This window comes from Gopherus flavomarginatus, chromosome 1 (assembly GCF_025201925.1).
Source record: "Gopherus flavomarginatus isolate rGopFla2 chromosome 1, rGopFla2.mat.asm, whole genome shotgun sequence".
NCBI lineage: Eukaryota > Metazoa > Chordata > Testudines > Testudinidae > Gopherus > Gopherus flavomarginatus.
Window position 1 is genome coordinate 46,840,570 of NC_066617.1, and position 27,921 is coordinate 46,868,490.

Below are 27,921 nucleotides of genomic sequence, written 5' to 3' on the forward strand. Positions count from 1 at the left end.
AATCTCAGCTAGCTCTGCATCATCCCCCGCCATGATTGCTGATATAGGGAGCCTGGCTGGGGAAGAGAGAGATGTGCTGCTGCACTGCAATGTATCCATGATCCTCAGTTGGTGGAATATGCACTTTGGGCCACGGGCAGTATAACATAAGAACAGCTTTGATGCTGCTCCAAGTAATGCTAGAAGCCAGGATAGCCCTGTTACCCCCTGGATCAGTGAGTTGTTTTAGATCCGTAGCAGAGGTGGGCAAGGGGCACACTCATTGATTTGTATCTTTCCGTGAAGTGCTTAATACACAGGTGGCACCAGGGTTGGCTCCAGGACACAAAGCGCGTGCTTGGGGTGGCAAGCCACTGGGGGCACTCTGTCGGTTACAGCAAGGGCGCCAGGCAGGCTGCTTTCAGTGGCTTGCCTGCGGAGGGTCTGCTGGTCCCGCGGCTTCGGCAGACCTCCTGCAGGCGTGCCTGCAGAGGGTCTGCTGGTCCCGCGGCTTCGGCGGACTTCCCGCAGGCATGCCTACAGGAACTCCACCGAAGCCGCGGGACCAGCGGACCTTCCACAGGCAAGCCGCCGAAGACAACCTGCCTGCCTGCCGTGCTTGGGGTAGCAAAATGCCTAGAGCCGCCCCTGGGTGACACTATGCAAATAATTCTTTGCCTTAACTTGTGTGTAGAGCATTAGTAAAGGACATAGTTAAACATAATCTCCACTTTTCTTCATGTTATGTAGAATCAAAAATATGCCTGTTTAATTTTAATAATAAATACTGTAACATAAATGAAGAGGTGAAGAATTGATGTAGAGCACTGAACATAATATAAGAACGGCCATACTGGATCAGACCAATGGTCAATTTAGCTCAGTATCTTGTCTTCCAACAGTGGCCAGTGCAGATGCTTCAGAGTGAATGAACAGAACAGAGCAATTATTGAGTGATCCAGTCCCAGCATCTGGCAGTCAAAGGCTAGGAACTCTCAGAGCATGGGGTTGCATCCATGACCATCTGGGCTAATAGCCATTGATGGATCTATCATCCATGAACTTAGCAAAAAAAAAAATGTAACAGAATTATACTTTCGGCCTTCACAACATCCGCTGGCAATGAGTTCCGCAGGTTGACTGCATTGTGTGAGGAAATAATTACTTTTGTTTTAAACCTGCCTATTTCATCAGGTTACTCCTAGTTCTTGTGTTGTGTAGGGGAAAATAACACTTTTGTTCACTTTCTTCTCACCATTCATGTTTCTATAGACCTCGATCATATCCTCCCTTAGTTGTTTCTTTTCCCAAGATGAACAGCCCTAGTCTCTTCAATCTCTCAGATGAAAGTTGCTCCAAACCCCTAATAATTTTTGTTGCCCTTTTTTTCACCTTTTCCATTTCTAATATATCTTTTTTTGAGATGGGATGACCAGAATTGCATGCTGTATTCAAGGTGTGGGTATACTATGACTTTATATAGTGGCATTCTGATATTTACTGTCTTTATCTATCCCTCTCCTAATGGTTCCTAACAGTCTGTTAGCTTCTTGGACTGCCACTGCACATTGAGCAGATTGTGTCAGAGAACTGTCCACAATGACTCCAAGATCTTTCCTGAGTGGTAACAGCTAATTTAGACCCCATCATTTTGTATGTGTGGTTAGGAATATGCCTTCCAATGTGCATTACTTTGTATTTAACAATATTGAATGTCATCTGCCCTTTTGTTCCCATACACCCAGTTTTTTGAGATCCCTTTGTAACTCTTCACAGTCTGCTTTGGAATTAAGTAGTTTTGTATTATCTGCAAACTTTGCCACTTCTCTGTTTACCCCTTTTTTCAGATCATTTATGAATATGTTGCCCAGCATTGGTCCCAGTACAGATCCCTGGGAAACCCCAGTATTAACCTTTCTCCATTGTGAAAACTGATCATGTATTCCTACCCTTTGTTCCCTGTCTTTTAAACAATTACTGATCCATGACAGTAATATCTGCAGCAATATCATTTCACCCTCATCCCTGTGGGATGACACCAGCTTGGCTACTTAAGGGCCCAATCCTGTTCCTATTGAAATCAATAGCAGATCTTATATTCAGATTTGGTAGGAGCAGAATTGGACCATAACAGCAACTAGGGTGACCAGACAGCAAGTGTGAAAAATCGGGACTGGGGTGGGAGGTAATAGGAGCCTATATAAGAAAAAAAACCCAAAAATCAGAACTGTCTCTATAAAATTAGGACATCTGGTAACCCTAAACTGCAACACTAATCAATTGCTTAGGTCAAGAAGTGAAGAATGCTGTATCCAACTGAAATTTCAAGGTCATTTAGACAGGCAAAATTTTATTATCCAAACTATGCAGGAATGTAGGGGCAATGTCACTATTTGGCCAAAGTACCCTGGGATCTTAAATTACTGTAAGTAATTAGGACCTCTGTTTTACATCTCCAATAGCATATTGCCTCTTAATACTAAAATAAAGCACTAGTGGGGTGTTGAGTAAAATGAAACAGTGCTAACCACTGAACTGTCAACACTTTCCATGGTACCTGGGTTTTTGTGGGAAATCTAGCCTCGCACTCACAGCTTTAACTTCTGAGAACCAATGAGACCACTGTGGGAGATGGTAGCCCACTGTTATTTAAAATCATACCAAAAAACATTTGTTAGCTCATTGCTAATTCATGATAGTCAATACATCCATTCAATAAATGGACTTTAGATTATTTTTGTCTGCCACACTTGAATCAAGTTTTCTGTTCTTGCAGACAATGATTCAAAATACTGGGTCAGGAGACACTGACGCCATGTCACATGCTATAGGATTACCAATCTTCTTACTCTTGATAGAATCGAATCTCAAGAAGTGCACAAAGACTGTGAAGCTCCAAAACCAGTTCGCACTAAGCTAAGTTACTTTGTTCTTTAAAGACTTGTCTTCACTGTTTAAAAAGGTGTGTTTCTTATCTCAGGTAACTAACGGACATGAGCTATTCCAAGGTAAAAAAATGAACCATTTTTAGCAGTGAAGACAAGGCCTAAATTAGAGGTAACTCCTTAATTTGCAGTAATTGGTGTAATCATGGCTGACTCACAAGTCAAAAAAATCAAAACATACACAATCCTACATCAATACATTCCAAATTGCAGTTAGACAATGTCTTAAAGTTATGCTCTTCTATGCAGAACCTTTTCATGATGATAGATAAATAAATTCTCTAACAATGCATTTGCCCTTTAAGATGTTGTCTGGGACAAAATTTATCCACTGTTACATTTCAGTGGCTCCCCAGTTTCTCAGCTGATAGTGTGCAGGCTTTCTTTCGGGGAGAAAGGGATATTATTTCAGTCATGGATCTGTTTTTTTGCTGTTGACAGGGGGTACAATGTACCCTTCAGCACAAAAGGAAATTAACAATGTAACTTTGGGGATTATCATTTTTTTAGCCTGTAGTTTAGTTTCTAGTCTCGGCTGTAGAAAACAGAAGTGATCATAAGACATTTCATTCTGCCTGCCAATGAGACACAAATTTTCAGAGCTCCGGGAAAGAGGTTATAAAAATACTTCCCAATAGTAAGTTTCAACTTTTTAAAAATTAAAAACAATTTGAACCATACATATTACAAGTTTGATTGTACCAAACTGTGTTTGATTTAAGCAATAACATGGGCAAGTGCACAGCTGTTTAACAGTTACGTTGCCTGGTTGTAAACACATGAGTTAGAAAAATGGCCAAACTACAAGACAGATTCTGATCTTGTGTGTGTGTGATGGAATTTTCTACCTTGCTAGTGCGCTCAAGATCAATAGCAGATTTCCCAAGATACGTGGCACTATATGTCCTGTAGCTATAATAAATATCTGGACCTACATCCAGTTGTTTAGTGTACTAAGGGCTTGTATATGTGGTGCATTAGTGCTCACCAGTTGAGGTATCTCTCTCACCAACTGTCCTCACAACTCCTGCTGGTGTGCACTAGAAATTCCCTAGTGTATGGTGACTTAGTACTGTTTGATTTGAAACAGGATTATGTCAGTGCACACTAGGGAATTTTTAATGTACACACATGAACAGTTAGTGTGTACCATTCTGGTGCACACTAGAATTTGCACCCAAGCTGATGCTCACTAATGTACCATGTGACAAGCCCTAAATTAGTTGTGGGTTTTTTTAAAGCTTAGTAACTCTTTTGCCATTGTTTATTAAATCCCATTGTTTAGCAATCTAGCTAAAAGATAGCTACTGTACATCAGGAATGGTGCATTTAGATTAAGTTTTTTAATCCTGATTCCATTCCCATCTACGATTATCACCAATCACTGAGATAGCTGCAAAATTAATTGCACTTTCACATTCCAGATCTTCTGCCATATTTTCAATCCTACTAAACTGGCACATTGGTAAAGGGACTGATTCTGTCCTCTGTGCTAGTGGAAACATGAGTTAGTCCACAGAAGTTAGTGGAACTACACAGAAATTAAATTAGTGTGACAGCGGAACTCAGACCAGGGTCAGATATATTTCAGCATTAGTTATCTGAAATTAATGTTGTAATTAGACTTTATATCTTCATCAACGATTTAGATGTTGGCATAGAAAGTACGCTTATTAAGTTTGCAGACATACCAAACTGGGAGGGATTGCAACTGCTTTGGAGGACAGGGTCAAAATTCAAAATGATCTGGACAAATTGGAGAAATGGTCTGAGGTAAACAGGATGAAGTTCAATAAAGACAAATGCAAAGTGCTCCACTTAGGAAGGAACAATCAGTTTCACACATACAGAATGGGAAGAGACTGTCTAGGAAGGAGTATGGCAGAAAGAGATCTAGGGGTCATAGTAGACCACAAGCTTAATATGAGTCAACAGTGTGATACTGTTGCAAAAAAAGCAAACGTGATTCTGGGATGCATTAACAGGTGTGTTGTAAACAAGACATGAGAAATCATTCTTCCGCTTTACTCTGCGCTAGTTAGGCCTCAACTGGAGTATTGTGTCTAGTTCTGGGCACCGCATTTCAAGAAAGATGTGGAGAAATTGGAGAGGGTCCAGAGAAGAGCAACAAGAATGATTAAAGGTCTTGAGAACATGACCTATGAAGGAAGGCTGAAGGAATTGGGTTTGTTTAGTTTGGAAAAGAGAAGACTGAGAGGGGACATGATAGCAGTTTTCAGGTATCTAAAAGGGTGTCGTCAGGAGGAGGGAGAAAACTTGTTCACCTTAGCCTCCAATGATAGAACAAGAAGCAATGGGCTTAAACTGCAGCAAGGGAGATTTAGGTTGGACATTAGGAAAAAGTTCCTAACTGTCAGGGTAGTTAAACACTGGAATAGATTGCCTAGGGAAGTTGTGGAATCTCCGTCTCTGGAGGTATTTAAGAGTAGGTTAGATAAATGTCTATTAGGGATGGTCTAGAAAGTATTTGGTCTTGCCATGAGGGCAGGGGACTGGACTCGATGACCTCTCGAGGTCCCTTCCAGTCCTAGAGTCTATGAGTCTATAGACACCACTCACTTCAATGGAGTTACACCAGCAATGAATTAGCCACCTATCTGTAGAAGAAACACAACTGCCTTCCAGAAATATGAATCATGAGACTCCATGTTTAAGAAATGCATTTTCAGAGTTGGTTACATTACTATTGCTTGTTTTAAAAAATTACTGGAGGCTAGAGTGGGGATCACTTTCTTGTTGCTGATGCTATGGTCCATATTAAAATGCCAGCAGTTACCATACAGTTGTAATTGATAAACCACAATTTCTTCTTTGAGTATTGGTGCCCTATGGGTAACCACTGTGGCTGGACTGGTGTTCTGTGAGTCCAGGAGCAGAAATTCTTCAATAGCAATGTCTGCTGGTCTGAACTGTGCATTATGCTTCCTTGTGCTTCAAACCAAAGGCATAAGTGGTGACATGGACTGACCACGCCCTTCAGTTCCTCTTTTACTGCTTGTGGTCCATGACGGAATTCTCCTGTGCCTGTATTCCCTTCTTCCACTTGATGCTTACATGTAAATAGTTATTTCCTTTTAGATAGTTTGCATAAGTCTAGTTTAGTTAGAAGTGTGTGTGTGTGTGTGTGTGTGTGTGTGTGTGTGTGTGTGTGTGTGTGTGTGTGTGTGTGTGTGTGTGTGTGTGTGTGTCAGTCATTCCTCACCTTGTCTTTTCCCACCTCTGGGGCCTTATGCCCAGTGTTCTGGGCTTCAAATCTTGCCTCACCTGCCCCTGGGTCTTCCAGGTGAGTGACACTCACAACACGTGCCTCTGCCGCTTAGGGTAGGCACACATCCCAGCTAAGTGTGGGATTTGTCACTCCTTTCCTTCTCACACTAGGCAAGTCTGGGAGTTCCAGCTCTGCCAACACTTCATGGAGCTAGCCTTGAGGCCTGAGATCAGATCCAGGGCCCTCTTGTTCTCCAACTCACCACCCAGAACCACTGAGTAGCGTTCTGCCAGCACAGACAGAATGCCCGACAAGAAGAAGCACAATGAGGGTAAGGAGACACACAAGAGGACAGAGAAGTCTGCTCATTATTCCTCAAAGCCCTACAGGCTTCCGAAAGACTCCAGGCCTTAGACAGGGTTCACCTGGAGCTCATGGTGAGATTGGGCAGACACCAGTGGTACTAGGAGCATCTGATGCTCCAAAACTATCCTCTGAGTGATGCAAAGATGGTAAGGAGCACATGCCCTGAACACGGATGGTATCACACCACAGATCACAGCCTCAACCATCAGCCCCAAAACAGAAGACTCCAACCAGCTCTCCAGCAAAACAGGGATACACCCTTCTAGATGGATTTGGCTACCTGTTGTGATCTGGAGTCCCCAATTCTGATGGAACCGCTGTTAGTATAGGACATCAAAACATTGTCCATCCACCACTCCTTGATTCCTAACCCCAGCAGAGATGACATTCTAAAAAGGTGTTTTAACAAATCGCTCAAGAACTGCTAATCATGTGTTCTGTCACCACCTTCAACCCCCATTGAGCAGTCACGTACCCCATTTTTTTCCAGGATGGCAGACCTTAACCTCATACAGAGGGGTTCCACAGGCCATACTATCAAGTTTCAGTCCACCACACCTCCCAGTCACCCTTCTGGATCCTTCTTTGCGGACACTCTCACAAGAGGATTCTCAAATAGGAAGTGGACTCCTTGATCCAGCTAGGAGCCGGAGAACCTCTTGAATACAGAGGTGAAAGTTTTTACTCCAGGTACTTCCTAGTTCCAAAGAAGACAAGGAGTTGGAGGGTAATCCTTGGACAGTTGAATGTCTTCATCTGATAGACTCATAGACTTTAAGGTCAGAAGGGACCATTATGATCATCTAGTCTGACCTCCTGCACAATGAAGGCCACAGAATCTCACACACCCACTCCTGTATCAAACTTGTGTCTGAGCCACTGAAGTCTTCAAATCATAGTTTAAAGACTACAAGGTGCAGAGAATCTTTCAGCAAGTGACCCGTGCTCCATGCTGCAGAGGAAGGTGAAACCCCCCCAGGACTTCTGCCAATCTGCCCTGAAGGAAAATTCCTTCCTGACCCCAAATATGGTGATCAGCTAAACCCTGAGCATGTGGGCAAGACTCAGGATGGTTACATCTACTGCCATAATCCCATCGCTGCATAAACACAAGTGTGTTGCTCATCATCTGAAAAAATCCACACATTTCCCACACGGATATAAACCCAGCCCCGAGGAGATTTATGCACTACATGGTGGGCATAGATCACTTGCAATGCCAAGTACTCCCCTTTGGACTATCAACCATGCCCAGGATATTCACAAAATTCATGGCAGTGGTAGCAGCCCACTTCCACAGACTCATTATCACATATTTCCCTACCTCAACAACTAACTCCTCAAGGGTTGGTCCCACCACAATGTGCAGATGGCAGTGACCACCCAACTGAACCCGTGCCAATTCTTGGGGTTTCAGGTAAATCCACGGAAGTCCACTTTAACATCTCCAGGGACTATAGTGTTTACTGGAGCAGTCCTGGACTCAACCACAGCCAGAGCATACTTATTACTGGACAGGTTTCTAGCTTTGGAGGACCTCAGTGCTCAAATCCACCTCATCACTCAGACAACAGTTTGTTTTGCCTGATGCAGTTGGGGTACATGGTGGTGTGCAGGGCTGGCTTTAGGAAGTGCGGGGCCCAATTCAAACAGTTTCGGCGGGGCCTGGCAGGGATGACTTAAAAAAAATGTAAAAAAACACGTGGGGCTTGTACTCATCGGCCGGTGCTCTGAGTCTTCGGCGGCACTTCGGCGGCGGGTCCTTCACTCGCTCCAGGTCTTCAAGGGCACTGAAGGACCCGCCACCGAAGTGCCGCTGAAGACCCGGAGCACTGCCAGGTGAGTAAAAATTTAAAAGGTGCCTCTAGCCAGGGAAGGGATTCTCACTGAGCGCGGGGCCCTCTTAGGCGCAGGGTCCAATTCGGGGGAATTGATGGAATAGGCCTAAAGCCGGCCCTGGTGGTGTGCACCTGTGTGACCTCATTCACCAGCTTGCACCTGCACAGCATTCAGACCTGGTTAAAATCAGTTTATATTCCACGCAAGGACTCCATAAAGGTCTCCCTCCTGTGTCCAATTTGAGTGTTTCTCACATGATGGGAAGAGAGGAATGATGTGTGTAGCTATTACTTTCACTTCCTCTCTTCTCACCAAGACATTCCTTTTCACTGTGTGTCTCCTCAGTTGGGGAGCACACCTGAATGATCACATAACCCAAGGCTCTACTCTTTGTTGGTCCAACAAAATCTTCCAATGAGGGGATCCATCCTGGGACCTCTTTGCCACCCAAAAAAATATGAAATGCTGAGTTTATTGCTCTAGTAATGGCCAGGGTCCAGACTCCAGAGGGAATGCCTTCCTACTCCTATTTTCAGAAGTGTTAATATATTTCTTTCTTCCCATTCCCCTCATACCTTGTGTTCTCTGGAAAATACCCAGTAATTCTAATAGCACCATAGTGGCTGTATCCGTTTGGTTCACCATAGCCCTGCAACTGACCACCTGCAGTCATTTCCCACATTATTGTCTCAGAATGGGGGACAGAACCAACCATCCCAACCTGATTTCCTTTCAATTGGCAGATGGATTTTGGTTGGGGAACAGACTTAAATGAACGTGTTCAAAAGCAACACAATCCATCTTGCTTAATAGTAGAAACCCTTCATCATGTCTTAGGTGACAGGGGAAAATGCTCCCACTTAGCAACCTTTCTCCAGAAGAGCCAGAACTTCCCTAACGCCTTGATTACCTCCTCTCTCTAAAAACTTCCAGTCAGCTTATTGAGAGTGCATCTCACAACTATCAGCACATTTGCACCTTCCCACAGAGAGCTACTATTTTCACTCATCCCACAAAAGCATTGCTAGAACTTTTCCTCTCAACCTACACCACCCTGGAATCTGAACTAGCAGCACTTATGCAGCCACCCTTTGAGCCCTTGGCTTCATGCTCCTTCCTGTATTTATCAATGAAACTAGCTTTTTGACAGCCATTACTTTAGCTTGAAGAGTAGGTGAGCTTGGTGCTCTCATGGCAGAGCCACCTTATACTCTCTTTCATACAGTATCATTCTGATTGTATCGGACTTCTGTTCCTAAGGTCCCAGCAGACTTCATTTGAATTACATGGTTCATCTACCTATATTTTACCCAAAGTCCCACCACACTAGAGACAGCAGGAGATTACGCTGTCTAGATGTTCTAAGGACCCTGGCTTTTTGATAATCTCCTTGACTGCTCACTTCATTTGCCAAAAGAATGAAGGGTGAGGCCCAAACTTCTCAGAGACTCTCCAGGTGGATCTCTGAGTGCATCTTCCTCTGCTAGTAGTTCACAGCAACTCCTCCTAATAAGAAGAGAAGAATGGCCACACTGGGTCAGACACCTGGTGGGAGAACTCACTCAACTAGGGCACAGGCTGCTGCAGTAGCATCACTGCAAGGGGTTCCTCTTTCTGAAATCTGCAGAGCAGTCACTTGGAGCTCAGCAGATGGTGCAACCTTTGGTTCAGCAATCCTGCAGACTGTGGTTCCATGTACCTCCACGCACACCCCTCCTAAATAAGCACTGCCTAGGCTCCACCCACAGTGAGTACTCATAGGGACCAGCATTGAAACAAAGGAAAGATACTTACCTTATAGTAACTGGAATTTTTCCAGATTTGTGATCCCTGTGGGTATTCACAATCCACCTTCTTTTCCCCTCTGCTTTGGATCCTCACATGCAGAGCTGGCTTTAGCAAGTGTGGGGCCTGATTCCTGGGGGCGGGGCTTCTACTCACCGGGTGGCGCTCCCAGTCTTCAGCAGCACTTCCAACTGCCGGCTGGGGGAGGGGAGCCGTGGGGCTGCTGTGCTCTGGCCGGAGCTCCAGCCAGGGTCGCAGGGTTGTGGGGCTGCCGCGCTCCGGCCGGGGTCACAGGGCTGCTGTGCTCTGGCCGGAGCTCCGGCCGGGGTCACAGGGCCATGGGGCTGCCGCGCTCCGGCCGGGGTCACAGGGCCGTGGGGCTGCTGCGCTCCGGCCGGGGTCACAGGGCTGCTGTGCTCTGGCTGGAGCTCCAGCCGGGGTCGCAGGGCCGTGGGGCTGCCGCACTCTGGGCGGGGTCACAGGGCTGCTGTGCTCTGGCTGGAGCTCCAGCCGGGGTCGCAGGGCCGTGGGGCTGCCACGCTCCGGCCGGGGTCACAGGGCTGCTGTGCTCTGGCTGGAGCTCCAGCCGGGGTCGCAGGGCCATGGGGCTGCCACGCTCCGGCCGGGGTCACAGGGCTGCTGTGCTATGGCTGGAGCTCCAGCCGGGGTCACAGAGCCGTGGGGCTGCCACGCTCCAGCCGGGGTCACAGGGCTGCTGTGCTCTGGCCGGCGCTCCAGCCGGGGTCGCAGGGCTGTGGGGCTGCCACGCTCCAGCCGGGGTCACAGGGCTGCTGTGCTCTGGCTGGAGCTCCAGTCGAGGTTGCAGGGCCGTGGGGCTGCCGAACTCCAGCCGGCGCTCTGACCGCGGTCGCGGGGCCGTGGGGCTGCCACGCTCCAGCTGGCGCTCTGGCCAGGGGAGCAGGGCTGCCGAAGACACCAGTGGAGTGGACTGCCGCTGGGGTGAGTAAAAAAACATTTAAGGCACAGGGCCCTCTTAAGCGCAGGGCCCAATTCCGGGGAATCAGGCGAATCGGCCTAAAGCCGCCTCTGCTCATATGATTTGTGGCAGAGTAGGAAATGAAGAGGCAGTGGGTCCACTTCTCCACTTCTGCCCTCAGTTCGCAGCACAAGGAGGTGCAGACCAATAGATGCTGCTGTTGAAGAATTTCCAATCCCGAGCTCACATGCACCCATTCTAAATACCTACAGGGACCACACATCTCAAAGAACTCGTTACTATAAAGTAAGTAGCCTTCCTTTTCCCGATAGCTGGAATAGGAAACAACTGCAGGATCAAGCATTGGACAGGGGCTCAGGAGACCTGGTGTCTAGTCCCAGGACCGCTACTGCCCTGCTGGATGACCTTGGGCAAGTCACTTTGCCTTTCCATGCTTCTCTATGTGTAAAATAGGATTAATGGTACCAATTTCTTTCGTAAAGCACGTTGAGATCTACAGATGAAAAGTGCTATATTTGAGCTAGGTATTTAATATTATTAACAGAGCCATCTCTTTTAGCAACTATTGTTGCTATTGTGCTCGCTGCTAATGAGTCATTTATAACTTTTAAAAGTGTGACACAAACATCCTAGGCTGAGATTTCCAAAGAAGTCATGTAACCAACTCCTAATGAAAATCAATGGCAGCTGGGCACTTGACACTCATATGGTCCTCTGAATTTCTCAGCCCTAATATGTATCCTTTTGACTATGTCCTCTGACTGGCCCACACTGACTTTTGCTCATTACCTACATTTTGTTATTCCTACATATATCTGTAGTATTCATTATGCATCCTGCAATATAGGCAATGCACTAGAAAGTGCTGGCCAGTACAGAACAATTTGTCCAGTAAGAGAGAGAATTTCAATAGCAATATAGTTTCCTTTAGTGAGAGATCTCCACCCAAGAGGTAGTTTTCTATAGCTATCACTGTCCACAGAGACTGGTAAGTTACAAAATTAGCATGCAAACAAAATGGGCCAAATTCATCCTTAGTGTAACTTCGCTGACTTTGACAGAATTGTTTCCAGGATTAATTTAGCCCAATCATGCTTAAACTTCTCTCCCTAAAATACCAGCCCCTGGTTTCTCTGAATCCAAACTGGCATAAATAATTAACATAGTTTGAGTTTAAAGAAGAGGTCATAATTATTCTTTGTTTGGAAAAAATGGATCTATGGCATTCTTCATAACTTTGCCACTTTTCACAAATTGCTGCTCCATGCTTACAAAGACATCAGAGTGAAGGAACGTGACTGAGATAAGCAGCCTCTCCCATGTAATGTACGAGATGGAGTATCTCTTTCTACTATCCCTTCTTTAATCCAGTTTAGATTTGGGGGAAATCTATTCTTTAAGGAGAAATTATATATTCTGCTGCTCTATGGTAACAGAAGTACTGTAATCCCATATTTTATAAATTATCACAGTTTGCAGTCATTATGCAGGAAAAACTCCCACGATGGAATCCCTGTCACTGGTGGTTTGTAAGATAACCATCTATCAGGGATGGTCTAGGTATATTTAAATCTGATTCAGCTCAAGGGAATTGATTTCTCGAGGTGCCTTAGAGCCCTCCGCTGCTGTGATTAAAATGAGTAGGTGAAGTCCACCTCTGAGCAGAGGGCCAGCACAAAGCATATGAACCGTGTATGTCACACTCTAGCCTTCAAAACAGAGTTAGACCTCGTGCTGACTTGGCAACTGTGGTGAATTTCACCAAACTGGAATCTTTCTTGGGTGGTTCTGATATCAGTAAATGTAGTTTGCTTCTTTAGAAAACCTCATATGTAAATCTAACAGGAAACATGAGAACAAATCCAGTATCATCACGTCCAAGAAAAATAACGTATGTACAAAACAAACAGAAGTGTTTGTTGTGTTCTCCAGGTCTTCCTCAAGCAAATTTAAGAGGAAAAGGAAAATGTAGCAAATATAATTCAATTGCTCATTTCAAAAATAAAATTCTCAGTGTGTCATAATAGGTGTATTTTAGCTGTAATATCTAAAAGTGCCCTGCTGTTAAGAAATAAGTCATTTATGTAATAGCTCAAATACATGCTTTTCGCCTTACATGTGTGAATAAAAGTCAGATAAAAGCTACTGCAACAGTAAGAGATTTAACCAGCAAATGTCAAACATTGTAATCTTGTGTTAGTTCAGGGAACTTAATACACATGCCTTTAAAGCCTTTTCTATAACTTGCATAATTTAAATATTTACAAAATATAAACTTTATCTTATCAAAAATACATCTTTGTATATTTCAGCAACCAAAACCCTTTTGCACAATGCTTTTAAAGCAGTATTTAACACATAATTACAAATAAACAATCAGCACCAGATGCATTTCATATACTACATGGACCTCTCTGCACAGCTGCTGAGCAAATACTGTATGTTCAACAGTTGAGCTTTGCATCCACATTTCTTTCAGCAGTGTGGAGGAACAAGCTCTGCATGGGTAATGCCTAATCCCTGAATGGTTCCAATCCTTTCACAGATGTAAATAACAATGGGCCAAAAATGGGGGGAAAATAATACCAGTAGAGTAAGTGGCTCACACCATTAAAATAATCTATCAAATACATTATGCATTTGATCTTGTTTTATAAGCAACACTGGCTGGGGAGTGATCTGTTGAAATATTCTAGCTACTATATCTGCAAAGATATTCATGGTGGATAGGTCCATCAATGGCTATTAGTCAGGAGGGCCTGGGATGCAACTCTATGCTCTGGGACTCCCTAAAAGTATGACTGCCAGAAGCTGGGACTGAATGATGGGACGGAACATTCGATAAATTGTCCTGTTCCATTCATTCCCTTTGAAACATCTGGTACCAGCCACTGTCAGAAGACAGGATGCTGGGCTAGATGGATCATTGATCTGATCCAGTATGTCCATACTTACGTTCTTAAAGGCAGGAGCACCAACACATTTACTGAGCACCAACACATTTACACTACATGACTGCCCCTCTGCACAGTAGCTAATCAAGCACTGCATGTTCAACAGTAGAGCTTTGCATCCTCATTTCTTTCAGCAGCATACAGGTACAAGCCATACATGGGCAATTCTAGTTCCTGAATGGTTCCCATTATTAAACAGAAGGGAGTGAGGACTCCATGACACCTCTCACATGTCCAGTATCCTTTCAGCCTGTGGCCATTAAAAGCCAATACCTCTTCTTGACTTTTTTCCACTATATTTATTGACAACATTAAGGCAATTCTTGATCATCATGTTATGGCTGTTGCTGATGAAAAGTTTAATACTCCTAACTAGCTCTGGCATTACATATTCAAATATGTCACTATCCACCTGGACTTCTCAGAAGGCATAGCCATTTTTGCTGTTACTTTATCATTTTGTGCATGCTACTATTTGTCTTGAGTTGCTCTTTCACAATACATTCCGTGAGGTCTGTTACTGAGACTGATCCTCTTGTTATTCCAACACAGGAGGAATGAGTCCTGTTCAGCAGGAAGGAGTTGCTTTGTTTTCGGAGGCAGCGTATCTCATTTGCAGGTATGAACATCAGTCATGCTCTCACATCTTCTGCAGCGTACATAACAGCACCAGACAAACTTGCATTCGCACCTCTCCACGTGTCTGACTACGTGAGTGTTGTAACCACGGCCACAGCAGAGGAGGTTGCAGCCATCTGGTCCCTCCGAAGTGCGGTTGCATTCCCTTCCTTGTGTTCCAGGAATCCCCAGTTTGCGATCCTCTACACAGTAGTTGGGTGACTTGTTTATGTAGAGAAGATCTTCCTTGCGGATTGGTATATTCCGTTGGGCTTTTTCTTTCCTGCGTAGCTTTTTCTTCAGTCTGTCCGATACCTGTATACTGTTTTCATATTTATCCTTTAAATACTGGCCAATCTTTTCAAATGAAGACATAGTTTTCCAACAAGTTTTCACAGCACAGGACCCAGAAACTCCATGACAACGGCAATCCACTGACAACAGATTTGCTACAGCCTGAAAACAAATTGAGACCATTATTCTGACTTTAATTCCACCGTATTTCCTCATTCATTAAAAATATTGCTCATTCACTAGTAATCCATAGGTCTCTGAGCATTTTACTGATGGGGAAACAAGGGCACAGAAGGGACAAATTTTTAGTGGTTACTCTCTCTGGGTACCTAGCTTAAGACATGCACAGGGCCTGACTTTTTAGAGGTGCTGAGCACCTACAGCTCATCTTAGCAAGACAAAATAAATTGTACGTTTCCATTATAACTACTTCAAAATTAATGTGTATGCCTTTTTTTCATTCTGAAGGATTCAAAGTTTCCCCTAACCTACATATACTTAATCATTCCACCCATTGCTGAAATGCAGCTACCTCTTGAGTGGAACACAGCAATGATGTTTAACAGTGCACAGTTTGGGAATGAGAGTGGATTTAGCTGAGGACATTTAGATCCAAGGTCTTAGGTTAAGTCCCAGGTGGTTGTCACACAGGCAGGATCAGGCTCTACTGTTGTAGGTAGGTAGCGTAGGTATTAAGTTAGGTTTGCCATTAATGTCTTTTGTTTTCAATGCATTTTTTCACTGCACACAAACACTAGCTAACGTATTTTGATAGTGTAACTTATCCATATTGTTTATAATTTTGCAGTATTTTAGAAATATCAGTAGAGTTAATACTTTCCTTTTTGAAGTGTTTCTGTTGGGTGGAATAAGTTTGAAATCCTTTTCAGATATAAGATGACTTAATAAAAAGTGTCTTCAGGGCAAACGGTGTCTGCAGCCTTAATTAGGCTTCTGCAGCGCACACAAGAATCTAGGCAGAGCTTATATTGGAGCCAGCCTCGAAAAACTGTAGACTGTAAACAAAGCACTAACTTCCTACAGCTGGGACTACAGCTCAAATCTTTAGCAGAGAGTGAGTGTAATGGTTTCCCCTTCAATCTCTCATGGACGGTCATATGTAGAAGTAAACAATGAGGTGTGTCTATTGGTACACGTGACACAGTTCTGGAAAAGTTTAAAAAACTATCATGTACATCAGGGGTGGGCAAAGCTTTTGGCCCGAGGGCCACATCTGGCCAGAGAAATTGCATGCAGGGCCATGAATGTAGGGCTGGGACAGGGGTTGGGGTGTGGGAGGTAGTGTGGGGTTTGGGAGGGGGTGCGTTGTGTAGGAAGGGGCTACGGGCAAGGGGTTGGCGCAGGGGGACTGTAGGATGTATGGGGGGGGCTCAAGGAAGGGGTTTGGGGTGCAGGAGGGGGTGCACAGTGCGGGAGGAGGCTCAGGGCAGGGGGGTGGGGTGCAGAAGGGGTGCAAGGTGCAGCAGGGAGTTCAGAGCAGAGGTTGGGGTGCAGTAGGGGTTAAGGGTGCGGGCTCCGGCCCGGAGCTGCTTACCCGCGGGCCAGATCAAAAGCACTGAAGGACTGGATCTGGCATATGGGCTGTAGTTTGCCCACCCCTGATATACACAGACTTAGCAAAATGATGAAGTCTACATTTTTTTGAACCTCTCCATTAGTAACACTCTATATGGCTTCATTGGTAATTGGTGTGGAAAAGTCCATATTATACTTGTCTGTAGTGTATCTAACTTGTCCCTGTCCTGCACTCCCACAACAAATGTATACATTTTAATCACTAAACAATTTATTGATGAAATTTTTTGAAGCACCAGTAGCTGGAGAGTACTAAGAAAGGCTGATTTTTAAGACTTAATAGTGGAGCTAAAAGCTTCTATTTAAACTCTTTATACAGGAAAGTAGATACATTTTTAAGCTATTAGTGCAGAAAGGTTAAAGGCATTTACCCTGATTTATAACAACTGAGTGTAAAAGGGATCTTGGGGTAAGCCTACAGCAGACTAATAAGGCAATAGAGTCTGGTGTGTTTTCCAGTTTTGTATCTTTACCAACACCACGAAGATCTTAGGAGAACTCTGTACAGGAACACACACTTCCACACAAACTACAGAGCAAATTCTTCAGCATCCACTGGAAAAAAAACTTGTCCTCTGTTTACTCAAATCCTTCCCACAGACCCACTTCCTCCATGATGCCCACAAATACTCGCCCATGTCCATCACATGCCTTCCCCACCCTAGCATTTATAAAAGGAGAGGAACGAAAGGGGTGAGGGAGGAAAAATACAAATTTAACACCTTCCTCTGGATTTGACAGCGACTCTTACTTTATCCTGCAGACTGATCAGAGCCACTGGAGCCGTGCCCCCATGCAGAGCCCCAGTGACATCAGGGGCACTGCTCTATCCTCAAAGGACAGATTTAAGAGTCAGGGTCTTAGGCTGCAAACTCCAAGGGCCAAGGACTGTCTTTATTTGTGTCTTGACTGGCAACCCCCCCGCCTCGCCCCAAGTTTAACAAATGAGCAGTTGTTATAATTTGGTGCAGAGGAAGTGATATGTCCCTGCCTTAAGTTTTAACATTACAGTAAATCTGGAACAAAAAATGAACACATTTCTATCAGGGTGGCTGAAGCTTCGGACCCTGCCCTGACTAGGTCCCTTTGACTTCAGTGGGAGTTCAGGGCTCTCAGCACATTGCCAGATTGAGCCCAAGGTGATACTGAGGGCTGCACTGGCAATGTGCCTGGATCTTCAAGGTCACACCTAATTATGTATAACTCTACAAACATTATTAAAAATACACATGACCATATTTTCTTGGACTTGTACCTTCCTTGGTGCATGAATAGAAATTGCTTGTTGCTCGAGGTCGCTGGTAAGTCAAACAAGTGAGGTATTCACAGAGCCATTAAAGAGGAATAGCAGGTGTGAGCCCTGACCTGTTAGAACCATCAGTCAATGCAGACTAACCTAGTGAACTGGGAAGGAGTTGCAGGCAACATTTCAAGACCCCATGGGCCATATCTGGAGCTGGAGGCTGCTATGGTCCAGGCAATAAGAACACTCAAACTGCTCCTCTGCAAGAATGGGCTGTAGGGCCTATGCCCAGACTACCCCTGGGCATCCCCAATTTACAATAGTCTTCCTGTAACACTCTGATTCACCACCACAATCACGGCAGATACTTGTGTTCTCTTCCTCACTACTTATTTATACAATTATAATCCTGTGTTTGTATCTTCAGAATCAGCTGATAAGGAAATGATTGGATAGTCATGGCATTGGCATTAAGTCTTCACTATAATTAAGGCAGAGGAGAAGCTGGCCTGAGAGAAGAGGGCCTTTGTTACAATGTAATTAACTTGAGAAGCTAGCAAAAATGACAAAGAAAAACAGAAACCATATAGAGAATGTAAACAATAAACCTGTTTTACAAAGAGATTCTATTTCAAAGTATTATCCTAGTTACCATTATTATTTATAGGTATCATGGTAGAATGTAGCATCCCCAAGTAGACTGAAACCACATTGGTTCTAGGTTTTGTATGAACATACCCCCTGATCTTGCAAATAATTTCACAAACTTCACTTTCCACACATGACTAGCCCCATTGAAGTTAGTGGGGCAAATGATGTGAGCCTCATTCTCACCCCTAGTCCCGTATCTAAGTGTTTCTGATTACCTGTCCCCATGGTGCTTCATGATGTGGGATATACCTTCCTTATTAAAGTGTGGTTCTGCTCTACAAGGTGAATGCATTGTGAGGCAGTGTATTCATATTCTGACTGCAACAACAGATTGTCATGAAACAAGCTTCTATGCACGAGGCCAAACTTTGGTGCCTAATGGTAAGCATCTAAATGAAAGCAGGCCAGATTGTGTCAGGATGCTGGAAATAATGGTCTCATGTTTCTGCATAATCTGAGGGCATTTCAAGGTACAATATGTTCTGATCCACTACAGCTAGAAACTTATGCCATATGGGCACTGTCACATGCACTGCAGTGCTTTTATGGGTTATGTATGTATGTGTATATACAGGGAAGCGAGGTGAATTTACTGTTTGTGAAAGGTGCTATGCTGGTGGCTGAATCCTCTGTTTAGACCATACACTCTGGCCTATAAGCAACAGCCCCATTTGGAGCAATGACAGAACAGAGTAAGTACTTCAGTCCACACCCACTCAATCCACTTTGCCGATGCTGTCACCAAGAGTGCCAACAGGGATTGTGGTTCTGATGACAGTTATCTGGACCTTGATAAGGCCATCACCTAATTTCACACAGGCCACTAAGCAGGTGACATTTCACTCACTAGCAGACCAATAATCAATTCCAAACAACTCCATTAGACATCCTCTGAGCCATTCTGTCCCCAAATCATTATCTAATATGTTCGGAGCTAAGAAGTGCTACACACTTGTGAGTTCCTCTGACTATCTGTCAATACAATATTCTGATGGGTCAATTAGTATATTCCTTTATGCAACGTGGAACCCTGTGAGTTCAGACTCTCAGTTTTAGCCTGATCATTCTGAGGGAGGAGAGGTTTGCACCCACCCCCAAGAGAAAGGTTTGAGGTTCCTTCCTCTGAGACCCACCAGAGACAAGGGAAATCCATATGGATGCTGCATGCTGCCACATCTCCCCTCCCCAGCAACAGAGCTCCTGTAGGGGCAGTGTTCTCAGAATGGTCCTGACTGCTGCTCTCTCCAACTTCCACTTAACAAGAGGGGAACAGTGTATGTTCATTATCAAAGGGTCAAAATTAACATACACTTGGAACTTTCATGGGAGGAGCAGACTCCTAGGGCTAACCCCTCTTGTCAACAGCTCACTTGTACTCACTTATTTTCAAGAAGCATCCAGGGAGAAGTTTCTACAGTGCTTGGAAGAACAGGGGTTGCATACAACGGAGTCCACCCCACCCAGATCCATTCCTTTTTTCCTTCTTTCTACTTGTGGAACCAGAAGGGAGCGTTTGGCCCCCAGTCTGTCTAGATATCTGAAATATCATAGTATCTGAACACTTCATAATCACAAGTCTATTCATCTATTACAACACCTGTGAGGTAAGATAGAATTATTCCCCCCCACCCATTTACAGAAGGGCAGCTGAGACACAGGGAAGCTAAGGCCCTCAGCCTCAAAAGTATTTAGATGCCCAACTCCCACTGGCATTTGGGAGTTAGGTACCTTAATATCTTCGAGAATCTGGGCCTAAATGACTTGCCACAGGAACTCTCTGACAGAGCAAGGAATTGAACCTTGATGTTCTCAGTCTCAGACTAGTTAACACTGGCCCACTCTTCCTTTCCCATCTTCCAGTCCTTCCTACTTTCAAGTTACATGTCTTAGAGCAAACTAGGATATCAAAGCTTAAACACACGATTCTGAGTAAAGATGGGACAGGAACTGGAGTATTCTACACATACCAAAACCAGTACCAGTTATTCCAAATGAACAGTGTCACATCACTCCCTGGAAGACTGTTCTTGCAATGACATGGCATCTGAAACACGATGGTATTTATTATGAAAGGTCATACAATAGCACAGTATCTTGCAAAACCTCCTTCTTGTAGGCCCCAGAACACCAGTTTAAATTCTTTCCAATGTCTATTTAAGGATTTTGAAATTAGGACAATCAAGAGAATTTATGCTGATATTTTACTCACTGATACCAGGGTTAGAGTTAAATCCTAACTGCAAATAATGAGGGCTGCTTTCTCTTTCACGTTGCATAAAAGCCTCAGTATTTGCTTTACCCTACAGCTCACAGCTAAATTGCAAAATATTTACTGTATGGAAATCACACAAAATAGTCTGCATACTTTCTCCAAGGGTATTAACAATTCCAGCTCTGCTGTAAAAACAGTGTGGCTAAAGATCATTAACTGCTACAAGCTTGCCATGGATGAATTTTTTTTTTTAATACAAAAACCAGTGCTGCGCTGTAGAAAAATGCAGCATGGACTAAGGTGTGTGCACCAAATGATTTCTACAGTGCTCTTTTCTGTTCCTTACTGCAGAGCTCTGTATCACAAAACGCCTGCAATCCTGTAAGGTCCTAAATTCCTAGATTCTCATTGGGGCAGATTCTGCTATCCTTATTCACACAAAGTGGTACCTTACTCTGCCAACAGTCCATTGATTTCAATAAAACTACCCTGGGCTTATCTACACTACATCTACACAGCTACAGCTATGCTGCTATAGCATAGATGCTTCCTACATTGATGGAAGCGGTCAAGACAAGGGGCTACCTCAACCTAACTATGGTGCTCAACGCTAAAAATTTTTATTTAATTTTTAAGTGTAGGTAGAGCTTAGAGAGTGATAGGCAAGCGCCTGATCATTGCAGACTGTGGGCCCTAATCCTGATCCTACTGAAGTTAATGAGAGTTTTGCAACTGATTTCAAAGCTCATGCTGACTTTCCTAAAAGTTGTGGGTACTCAGCTTCTTTCAGGAAAGACTGTATATAAACTCTGTCTAAAAATGCTTATTCATGGATCTATATAACAGTATGTAATGCACTGTGGGCAACAAAGTAAAGAGCAATTTTTAAAAAAATTGACTATAGCAGCTAAGAAACCTGATGTCCACTCTGTCAACCCACAGAAAGATTAAAAAAAATGCAGCCCATTGTATATAACAGAAAGGAAACAAAGCCACAGCATTATTCTGAGAAGGGTGTGGTTAAATTTGACTAATGGAGGGGCATGCATGATAAAAGTCTCTACTGCACTCCAACTCTGACAAAATTTTTGTGGTTTTTGGTTTTTAACTATAAAGTGAGTTAGATAGATGATAGCCTGGATTTTTAGCCTCAGTTTTGAAATTCTTTGCTCTGGAGATTTTAGTTTGGCTCTTGCCATGGGCCCAATCCTTGCTTGCAGTCAGGATCAGGCCTCTTTGCATTAATGCCACTTTGGGCAGTTAAATCTAACACGCATTTTGTTCGATTTTAACTTCTAATGCATACCTGCCTTCCAGCCTCGTTATTATGCAGGTTCATTGAGATCAATCCATTCCCGTCTTTTCCAGTTATGTTCTTAATAGGCGCATCTAAGAACTTTCTGCTAAACCACATTCCATAATGGATGTCATCAGAGCAGCCACCCCAGTGCCAGCCTTCAGTGGCTGAGCCACCGTTTTGCAGGTTTGTATCACAGGAGCACTCAGTCATATTTCCTGCACTGCACGCTCGAGTCACTGAATGTACAAGGCCTGCCGCCGTCACTGCATATATAAAGGCTGTTTCCTTGGTGCCTAAAAAGAATGCATGGAAATGTTATTTTAGAGATTAACCACATCTGGCCACTGTTAATTGTCACAAATGAATCTTGGAAGTCAATCCCCAGTAGCTATTATTCAAGGGTTATAATAAGAGAGCTCTACGGTCACTATTTACACCATATCCCACTGATGTCAGTGAGCCTGATTCATGGGGTTACATCGGTGGCATGGAAACGAGACCCCAGCCTAACTAGACTTCACAGATGCAGAAGGACTGCTCACATACATTTCATTTTTCAGGACTGTTCCCTTAATTATGCTACTTCATTCTGAGCATGGGTCATTTTGTTCACCACTTTCAGAAGTGGATTTGTGGGGGTTTTGCCCCAGAAAAATTTCAAAAATAAATTTCAGTTGAAAACTTCTGATCAGCCCTGCTGCTCTCCACCATTAATACTGATTTGAATAAGGAGAAAATGGTTCAGATCATGGGATGACCCAAAGCTCACCTGTACACACGCAGGATCATAGCGCTGCCTTTGTACAGGGCCAGATCACACTGTATGCCACCTTTAAGAACCTCAGGGCTGTTCTAATTTACAAACGGTGCAACAATCAGAAGAAGCTGAAAGCACAGCCAGAGATCAGAGTGGCATAAAGGTTTTTGCCCATACTCCCTTTTCTCTGGTAGGCTGGCATTAAGAAGGGGAAGTGGCATAAAGCCAAAGTGCTATCTTTATGCCACCAATGGATGATCCTTGCTCTGGGGCAGTGGTTCCCAAACTTTAATAACCTGTGAACCCCTTTTACTAAAATGTCAAGTCTCACAAACCCCCTCCTAAAAATGAATATTTCCAGGAATTTTCTCCTTTACCTGAGTATAAATTATAAAAGCAGTGATCCTGGAAATATAAAATTTATTCTTCTGACATGCTTATTACACACTATTTATTATTATGATTTATCATTACAGTATTTTTATTACATTACAAAAATGGCAACACTCTTCCAAGATCTCACTTTCGTAGCTTGTATCACTTTGAATAAGCCTGTTATAAGACAAGGCTCCTATGCTTCATCAAGGAGTATCAGATGTGAAACAGCATGCAGGTATTTAAGAAGCCAACTCAGAGAGTTCCTCCTACACAAGCATTCAGGTCTTGAGCAGTCCAGACAAACAACGCACGTTACAACAAAGTTTAAACTTGTTCTTAACAATTTAAAAACCAATACTAGCTGCCTATTTAATTTTAAAAACAGCAAAAAATATCCACCTCCCTTTCTATTTCTTATAAGGAATCTTGAAGTTTAAATCTCCTCAGTGTGACAGACATGCTTGCTTTGATCTGCTTAGCTCCTGGAAGTCCAGGGGCTCCAGGCTGCTGGCCCCATGCTGCCCAGGGTCCCTAGGGACAGCTCTGTCCAACATTAGGGAATTTTCTCCCAAGAACCTCTGTAACATTTTGCGAATCCCCAGCGGTGCACTAACCTCAGTTTGGGAACCACTGCCCTGGGATGACTGTTCCCATGCTGTTTAAGCCAACTTTAGAGACAAATTCTGCTGGAGGTGTGGCATAAAGTGACTGCCCCAGAGAATCTGGCCTGATATCTTTAAAGGCTCCGGTAAGGTTAGCACACCATTAAGGCCATCTAAAACATCCTGCCATCAGTTGAAGCACTACTATTTTCTCCACTGTTATAAGAGAGAGTTTTAGTTATCCACACTGCTCACTGAAAAGGAACTTCATTTCTATTAAAGTGTTTTGATGGCACCAAAACAACTTTTCCCTTAAAAAACACGAATGAGACTATTCACACTAGTAAAGACACTCATGTGTAAGTATCTGCAGGGTCAGTCCCTAAGTTTGGGCCCAAATGATATCCATAGAAGTAGTCACATGAATAAAGTTATTCACACAGGTAACTGCAAGGATGGCCCTTTCCGAATTTACATTACTTTGTATTGCTTATTTTTAGTTATTTATTTTTGTGGTTTATTTCTCAAGTGCTGTATAATAGCATTTAGCAACCATTACATAGGGACAAAATACCATCTTAAACTACTGAAGGACCTGATTGTGCACTCTTCATTCAGACAAGTAGCGCGGGACTGAACCCAAATCCTGCGAAAACTGACATGGATGAGTAACCTTATGCACAGGACTTCAATGGGAATACTCATGTGAGTAAAATGAACCATGTGCAAAAGTGTTTGGGAGCAATGACACTACTCCTGTGGGGGTAGGGAAGATCGGTGCCTTGGTCATCACTTATTAACAGTATCTAAAGCCATAAATATTTGGCATAAAATAATTATATTAAAGGAGAATGTGTTCTAGTGAAACACATTTGAAAATAATTGTGTTTAATTAGTAAATTTGGCCCAGATCCTACAACCTGATCAACTAAGATAGATGTCAAGTTAGCGAGGCTCCAGGGGAGCATGGAGAGAGCTTCTTGCAGGAGCTGATGCTTTCATCTAATATAGACAAATTACCCCTAGTTTAAGCCTTGATTCAGCCAATTCCCATTGACCACTCACATACTTAAAGCTGGCATGTGCTTAAATACCTTGCTGAACTGAGGTCTTGCATTCTAATTATTGTATTAATGAAATATGTTTAAAATACTGTGATTATAACACAACAAATAAAACTAACAAAAAAGAGCAATGAGAAATGTTTAAAGAATTAAGACAACATAACATTTGGATTCTTTTTTCCCCCTTATTTACACTGTACATGGTACATTTATACACTGATATTGTACCCATTGTGTGCACTTCTAAATAAAACAATCAAATGATTTGCTTGAAATGATGTTTATGATTGCTCAGTTAATCTCATCACTGTGAAACAACAGGATTAAAACTGCACAAATATTCATCTCAGAATATTAATATTTAAAACAACACTTTGCCATGCAGGGATGTAGCAGATCAAAATTAAACAATTACAATAAGCTATGACGGTTTTAGAAATTTAGACTTAGGTCTTGTCTACACTGCAGATTTCAGCCATCCCTCCCTTACCCATCTGCTACAGCTAGTGCAGACACAGTACAATACTACAGACTGTGATTTGCACTGATGCAGTTGACCCTTGCTTGAAATCAGACTAAACAACACTGGTGCACATCAAGGCTTATGGTGTCTTTGCCTGTCTATGTAGGATTTCGCTTGGGGGTTGATCCTGCAATCAACAGGACTTTCTCCATTGACCTGAGCAGCAGCAGGATCAAGCCTTTGGCAGCTGTCTAGAGCTGGCTGAAATCAGGGCAAATCTCTAGTGTAAACGGGGGGGGGGGGGGAAGGCCAGCAGCATATAAAAGAATTAAACAATAATGCACCTGATTCTACCCTCACTTATACTGATGTCAGCCAGGTGTAATTCCATGTAAATCAAAGGAGTTGCAAGAATGTCAACGGAGGCGTCGGCAAGGTCAGATCAGATCCAGGCCCCTTGTAAAGTTGCATCATGTGTTTTTTCCCCACCAGAACACAACAGCCCAGGTGCATGGTGAGTTACACCAGAAAGCCATTCCCCTGCTGGAGGGGGACACGTGCCAAGCCCGTCTGAAGATCAGGATCAAAGCAACTGTGTTCTGCTGCTGCCAGTGCCGCTGCCCGCCGTTTGCCAGGGAAAAGGAGGAGGTGGCGGCCGCGGGGTCCTTTAGCGTGTCCGTAGACTGGTTATAAGCAAAGTGTCTGGAGAGCAGCTGGTGGAGGGGACACACGGGGGGGCGCCGGGCACCGGTAGGCCCCAGGATTCCCCCCCCCCGGCCCCTCTGCCCTCCATAAGCGGGGACAGCTGGGGGGCGGGGGTTGCTCGTCAGTGCAACGTTCGCACTTCCCAGCCTCTGGCTCGTCCCCGCCCTGCGCCCCCGTCTAGCCCCGGCACATGGGCGGATCGCGCCCCCCGGGGACGGGGATGGAGTAGCGGCCTCCGCAGCCCGGCGCCCCGCTGCGCCCCAAGTTGGACTAACGCTGCTCGGCAGCCGCCGAACCCCTGCCAAGGCGTCAGGGCTTGGCAGGTGCCAGCGCCTTTGCCCCTCCCGGCTGGCGGGCACCTGGGGGCGCGCAGCGGGCTGGGACCCCCGCGGACTCACCGCTGCTCAGCTCGGCGCCGAAGACGGAGAAGGCGGCGGCGGCGGAGCCGGGGGGCAGGAGGAGGCAGTCCCAGCGCTCGTGCCTGAACTGGCTCCGGCACTCCTGGATGCCCAGCCGCGCGCCCTCGCGGATGCTGGGCAGCAGGTGGGGCTTCCTCTTGCACAGCTCCTTCTGGCGGCCGCTCAGCGGCAGCCCGGCGCAGCCCAGCTTCTCCGGGACCCCGAAGGAGGCGATGCCCAGCCACCTGCGGAACCAGCCCGGGAGTGAGAGCCAGGCAGCCGGAGTCTCTCGGCCACAGCAATGCCCCCTCCCCCGGCCGCCCCGCCAGCCCCATCGCTGCCCGCCCGCCCCCGACTCACATCCAGTTCCCGTGGGCGCAGCAGGGCCAGAGCGCTAGCAGCAGCGCTGCCCACCGCACGCACAGGCGAGGCAAGCCCCAGCCAGCCCGCCCCATGGAGGCAGCCCGCCGTCCCTGGGCCAGCAGGTGACAAGCCCCGGCGGCAGCTTCCCCTTATTCTGCCTCTTCCTGTGCTCCGAGCCCGGCGAGAGCGGCCTGGGGCAGCCGCGGGAGCGCAGGGCCGGGCAGAGGTGCCTTCGCTTCAACGGTGAGCAGGTTCCTCTTGGACTCCTCCATGCCCAGCCTTCTCGGCCCCTCCAGCCGCGCCTGGCCGCTCATTGGCCCGCGGCAGCTCATGAATATTATCGAGAGTGCCCATTGGTCCGCAGAGCTCGCGGGGCAGGGGGTTGGCAAGGGCTCGCCAGCCAGGGGGCGCTCCCGCGCGGGACACCGGCTCTGAAACAGGCTCCCGGGAGAGGCCGGGTTCGCTCGGGGAGAGGGACGCGGCGTCTGTGTGCGGGTCCCGGCCTGTGCTCTGGGAGAAGGCAAAGGGGCTCGGCTGTGCGACAGGTGTCCCCAGAGCGCCCAGCTCCGTAGTGCGCTTCCCTTCCTCTGCGGGACTGGCTGGCGAGGTTGTTTCCCTTTGATGGGGGATTCTAATGCCACCAGCGCGTGTGACATAAAGGGTGGAGTTAGGTGGCTTATAAAGGACACTTACTAACACTCTTTATTTTAAACCAGCAATGAGAGGAAAGGAAGGGAAGACGAAGTGCACCATACATGTATTAATAATAATTTGCAGCTACTTCGCATTTTATTCAAGGATCCACAAACACCTTACTAACATAAACTAATTGACCCCTCCAGTCCTGCACGAGGGTCCACTAATGCAGCCCCTTGTATGCATGCAGCCCTTTACTTCAATAGGACTTCACACAGGCCTAGGGATCCAAACTAGTGGATCCCATTCCACTAACAGGGCCTTACTTTTGGCAAGGGGGCATCATTATAACTATTCAGAGGTAAGTAAACTAAGGCACAAAGAGAGTTGGAGACTTGACCAAATCGTCACACCATGTCAGTGCCAGAACTAGGAACAGAAGTTGCCGGTTCTGACTTTCAGGTCCTTCTCTTTTGCTGCCACTGCCTCCTTATAAAGGCCCCCTACACATATGTTAAAAAGTAGTGGCTCTTCACCTACTTAGCAAAAATAGATCTTGTTTACTACCTGAAAATGACTTTGCTAA

At 45.1% G+C, this 27,921-nt stretch overlaps 2 protein-coding genes across 2 annotated transcripts in view; one reads left to right on the forward strand and one right to left on the reverse strand.

Annotated features, from left to right (window-relative positions):
* Positions 1-15,396, forward strand: part of FAM3C (FAM3 metabolism regulating signaling molecule C) — a 73,054-nt gene extending 57,658 nt beyond the window's left edge. The window contains exon 11 of the mRNA XM_050936379.1: positions 14,608-15,396. The gene's annotated coding sequence lies outside the window, so the exon portion shown is untranslated. The remainder of the gene's footprint in view (positions 1-14,607) is intronic.
* Positions 14,665-27,069, reverse strand: WNT16 (Wnt family member 16). Its single transcript, XM_050936414.1, has 4 exons — positions 26,697-27,069; positions 26,337-26,581; positions 21,976-22,262; positions 14,665-15,129 (listed from the first exon to the last, which is right to left on the reverse strand). The coding sequence occupies exons 1-4, from the start codon at positions 26,789-26,791 to the stop codon at positions 14,665-14,667; spliced, it is 1,092 nt and encodes a 363-aa protein (XP_050792371.1). The 5' UTR covers positions 26,792-27,069.
* Positions 27,070-27,921: the final 852 nt, after the last annotated feature.

Coding starts and splice junctions, on each gene's coding strand:
- WNT16 (XM_050936414.1), bottom strand. CDS start 26,791: ATGGGGCGGGCTGGCTGGGGCTTGCCTCGCCTGTGCGTGCGGTGGGCA. Junction 26,582..26,696: donor TGCGCCCACGGGAACTGGAT/GTGAGTCGGGGG, acceptor CTGGTTCCGCAG/GTGGCTGGGCATCGCCTCCT. Junction 15,130..21,975: donor ATAACGAGGCTGGAAGGCAG/GTATGCATTAGA, acceptor ATTTGTTTTCAG/GCTGTAGCAAATCTGTTGTC.